Source organism: Triticum aestivum, chromosome 1B (assembly GCF_018294505.1).
Source record: "Triticum aestivum cultivar Chinese Spring chromosome 1B, IWGSC CS RefSeq v2.1, whole genome shotgun sequence".
NCBI classification, from domain to species: Eukaryota; Viridiplantae; Streptophyta; class Magnoliopsida; order Poales; family Poaceae; genus Triticum; species Triticum aestivum.
Genome location: NC_057795.1, coordinates 392808150 through 392812690, shown reverse-complemented (window position 1 = coordinate 392812690; position 4541 = coordinate 392808150). Strand labels below are relative to the sequence as shown.

Genomic DNA, 4541 nt, shown 5'->3' with positions numbered 1-4541 from the left:
ACTCACGCTTCATCGAAAGGGCAATATAGTTGATGTAGATGCCCTCCGTGATCGAATCCCCCTTCGGCATGACAATAAAAAATTATAGATACGTTGGAGACGTATCAGTGTGGCAGGGCCAACATCGTCCCACGCACTATGTAGCAAGACCGAGCTCGTCTCGTGCACGGTGCAACAGGACCGACCTCATCTAACACATGGTGTCGCAGGACCGAGCTCGTCTCGCGATTGGGGCTGCAGGACGGGTCAATGGAGGCCAGTTTTGTCGGGCCTATTGGGTCCCGGCGTTGGGGGGCTGCCTAGGGGTGTGAAAAAGGCGGGACCTTTCCGCTCATCTCTTTAGTGGGGGTAGTGGCAGATCTCGGGTGAGGTGGTGGCAAGGTCTTGGATGTCGGGGCGGCGGCCCTCGTGGTGGTAGCGCGGTGCTCATGGGCAGAGCCCGTGGTTTGGTGATGTCCGGTGGCCATGGCCATGTGGGCGGCGTGCTAGCGGGGTGTAGCGTTCGGCGGCGGCGAGTGTTGGCCGGGGTGAAACCTGTTCTATTTTTAGACGGACAGGCGGTGGCGAAGCTTGTTCCCTTCTTGAAGGCATCGTCGCGGCTCTCACTGCCCGTCGTGCGGCTCCAGGGGAAACTCCGATCCTCGGATCGGGCGGTGGCGGTGCTCCAGTGTCGTATCCTTCCTGAAGGTGCCGCCTTGAAGCCCACGGTTCGTCGTATGCAACTTCATTTTTTCGCTGTGGCATGTTCCCGGCTGCTCTTGTAGTGCTAGGGTAGTGTTGTTGCTATCAACGCCTATGTATCGTGCCTTTGGTGTGTGCGTGTGTTGTCGTGGCGTGTGTTTATATCAAGTTGTTGATCGTTGCTTCATATATAAAGCTGGACAGTTTTTTATATATAAAATATACATATAAAAATATACATACATATGAATACATTAGCTGGTCTGCAAGTTCCTAGCTGAGTGGACGGCTAATTCATGCAGCTTTCGTGCACGGAAGAATTGCATGTTTTGAGGACACGGCCATAGACACACGAGACACACGCATTTATATACCCAATCACGCATATCTTTACACACGCGAAGAAAAATATTACAAACTCCAGTGACCCGACGTGGTACGGGTGCGCATTGTCCCGTGACAATGGTTACACCTTTTGTGACCGGAAATAAACGTGCCCCTGTACATACATGATACATACATCGATCATTCTAGTTCTCCAAAAGGTGGTCGCTGTCGTCGGCCGGGTGGGTGCCGGCGGGGTGCATCTCCACCTCATCCTTCCGCTGCAGCTGCTGGTAGCGCTTCTCGGCCTCGGGCATGGCCCCCATGATGGCCCTCAGCCGCAGGTTCACGTCGTCCAGGCGCTGGTACACGATGTCGTTGGTTAACATCCCCGCGCACACCATGCTGATGGTGTCCCAGCTCTCCACCAGCGGCATCAGGATGATCACCGCCGAGCCCACCGTCCCCCACGCGATCGCGATCGCCGCCCACAGCGTGAAGTACCCCAGGCTGAACCTCCCCGCCGGCACCGACAGCGCCGGCCACAGCACCACGATCACGACCGTGAACACCAGGCCCCACTTGACGATCCACCGCTTGGCGTGCATGAGCTTCGCCTCCTGGAGCTCGTCGTCGTCTTCGGCGGCCACGCTCTCCACCGTGGTGATCCGTCTGCAGCTCTCCCAGTCGTAGTTCTGCGGCGACACCAGGCTGCACACGCCGTGCACGGCCCCGCCCACCAGTATGGACACCAGGTTGCCCGCCAGCATGGGCGCGTTCCGGCCGGTGGTGTCCAGGTTGACGCGGCCGTACTGCACCTTGGCCACCGTGAGCCAGACGATCACGCCGAGGACGCAACCGCTGATGGTGCCGAGCATGGCGCCGAAGGCGTTGGCCTTGCTCCAGAGCAGCAGCAGAGCGATGGGGATGACGGCGGAGCCCACGAGGACGCCCATGGCCAGGTACATCCACCCGAGGGACACGCCCACGAGGTTGAGGACGACGGCCAGGACGCCCATGGAGCATCCGAAGGCGAGGATGACGGCCCTGGACACGAGGAGGATCTGCTTACCGGAAGCGCCAGGGTTGACGTAGGTGCGGTAGATGTCGTAGGTGAAGAGGGAGGAGACGGCAACGAGCTCTGCGGAGCCCGCGGAGGTGACGGCCATGAAAAGCATGGTGAGGAGGAGGACGGAGCCAGGCTTGCCCATGAGCGCGGTGGCGGTGGCCGGCGGGACGAGGCCCTTTGCCGCCTCCGCCGCGGTGATAGGGAGGTCGAGGGCGAGCGCGCCGAGGCCGAGCGATGTTGCCAGCGAGAATGGCACTGCGAACCACACCAGGCCGCCCAGCAGGTAACCCTTGTGCGTCGACGACGGCCTAGCGGCGATCGCGCTCATCCAGTACCCCTGCAATTATATTAATCCAATTCCAATGCGCGATCGATCAAGCGAACCAGCACACCGCCTGACCGGAGCGAGTGAGGGACAATTAAGGAAGACTGTCACTTACGTTGTCGACGAAGACGGTGCCGAAATTGCCGACGATGTTGATGATGCCGAACACGAGGCCGCCGGAGCTGAGCATGGTGAGGTAGGAACCCTTGAGGTTGCCATGGACGGGTCCGCAAGACTGACCAGAGCGCGAGAGGTCGCCGGAGCAGTCCCTGGCGGCGCTGGCGACGACCAGGAGGCGCTCGTACACCACCTTGGGGCTGCCGAGGCTGCTGCTGGAGGTGTAGACGAGGAAGACGAAGACGAGGAGCACGGCGTGCACGACGACGGAGTGGATGTAGCTGGCGAGGAAAGTGGCCTTGAGCCCGCCGGCGAGCGTGTACACGATGACGCCGAGCGGGATGAGGAAGCTGGCGGCGTAGACGTTGACGCCCGTGAGCGCGTGCACGACGGCAGAGCCGCCGAGCAGCAGCATGGCGGTGACGATGACGTTGGTGGCGAGGCAGAAGGTGAGGAAGACGAGGTGCGCGCGGGCACCCCACCGGGCCCTGACGATCTCGCAGACGGTGTGCGCGTTGGGCGCCTTGCGCTTGATCTCGATGGCCATGATCCCGAAGAGGAGCACCTGCACGGTGGCGCCGCTGGCGTACCAGAAGGGCCCGCTCACGCCGTACTGCCACGCCACGTTGGAGCTCTGCAGGATGGTCGCCGCCCATGTCCACTGCGACACGATCACGCTGGCGATCAGCCCGGTCTTCACGCTCCGGCCGGCGGTGTTGAACCACTCCGACGTCTGCAGCTGCGACCCACCCACGTAACGTTTCTCCAACCACACCTAGCATCATTTTCTCGTTTTCGTCAGTCAATTCCGATCCGCTAATTAATTTCTCTATATATATCTGATGATGACAACTGATACTAAAAAAATACTCCTAAAAGATAGAGATTTTATCAGAACACTCGTAGTACCAGGAAGGAAGTGAAGAGCGCGAAGAAAGCGCCGAAGCCGAGGACGACGGCGTACCCGACGGCCTGCGTCAGCACCGGCTTCCCGCCGAAGAAGCTCTCGTCGCGGCTGCAGACCCCGTCCACCACCGAGTAGTACTGCCCGCCGAAACTCAACTCCGGCGGCGGACACACCACGCGGCCACCGCCCGACATATCGGATCAACTCTCTTCCACCACGGCGAACTCGAATCAGGAATCCAAGATTCGCGCGTTGTGGTCAACGGCTCACTCTATCAATCCAACTGATGGATGGGGAATTGGGAAGGGGTGGAAAGATTCACACTCCTCCAATCAAGGAAGCCACTTGGCTGCTGGCTGTTGGATGTGGATGGATGCATCAATCACACCGCGCGCCACCGTATATATACAAGTCGTTGATGAGAAAAAAATAACCAACTGGTTCTTTGTTTGGAGAATTAACCAATGGATTCACATTGCTTCCGTGTTTTGTTGTGTGGTTGGGAGAATCTTTGACCTGGGCTATTTCGAGCCAATATGGAAAACATTTATAAGAGCCCACTGGTGTATGTTCATGCCAGTTGAATCAAATAAATATAGAGAGATAATTTTTCATCTTGCGGAAAAACTATAAAATACACTTACGTTTTCCCAGTTATTTTGTCAACTTCGTCCCCATACGTCCTGCCGCATAATTTTTTTTACATTGTTGCAACTTGATATAGAAAAAAGAGCAAGTAGCCAAAGCCATGTATAATCATGGTAGGTGTCATGATCCACTGTAATACAATGAAGTGCAGTGGAGTCTAAACCCGAAAAGTCGTCTTGATTTCTATAACTCATTCATGATGTAAACTGATATTTCTTTACTCCAGAATCTACACTTACGACGGAATCTGAATCAAGCCGCTTCAGCAACTATTATAATTGATATGTCACCCCAAAGAGGTATCATTTCGACATACTCCATTCCTCAATCCTCAATAGGATGTGTATGACCTTCTTTCTTTAAAATCCCTATTAGATCGTGCATCTATGCCTATGCGTGTGAATTTTTTTTGTTCACTGTTGGTTTAAGATAGTTAACCGCTCATGTCGGTGGACTACCTTGGCTGGGCT

At 56.3% G+C, this 4541-nt stretch overlaps 1 protein-coding gene across 1 annotated transcript; it reads right to left on the bottom strand.

Annotated features, from left to right (window-relative positions):
* Positions 1-1027: 1027 nt before the first annotated feature.
* LOC123126778 (urea-proton symporter DUR3) lies at positions 1028-3864 on the bottom strand. Its single transcript, XM_044546733.1, has 3 exons — positions 3426-3864; positions 2515-3291; positions 1028-2411 (listed from the first exon to the last, which is right to left on the bottom strand). The coding sequence occupies exons 1-3, from the start codon at positions 3615-3617 to the stop codon at positions 1212-1214; spliced, it is 2169 nt and encodes a 722-aa protein (XP_044402668.1). The 5' UTR covers positions 3618-3864; the 3' UTR covers positions 1028-1211.
* Between the last annotated feature and the right edge of the window lie 677 nt (positions 3865-4541).

Bases quoted from the DNA above. Each gene is read 5' to 3' on its own strand.
- LOC123126778 (XM_044546733.1), bottom strand. From the start codon at position 3,617: ATGTCGGGCGGTGGCCGCGTGGTGTGTCCGCCGCCGGAGTTGAGTTTC. The intron at 3,292-3,425 runs GTACTACGAGTG...AAATGATGCTAG, and splicing joins CGCTCTTCACTTCCTTCCTG to GTGTGGTTGGAGAAACGTTA. The intron at 2,412-2,514 runs GTAAGTGACAGT...ATATAATTGCAG, and splicing joins GCACCGTCTTCGTCGACAAC to GGGTACTGGATGAGCGCGAT.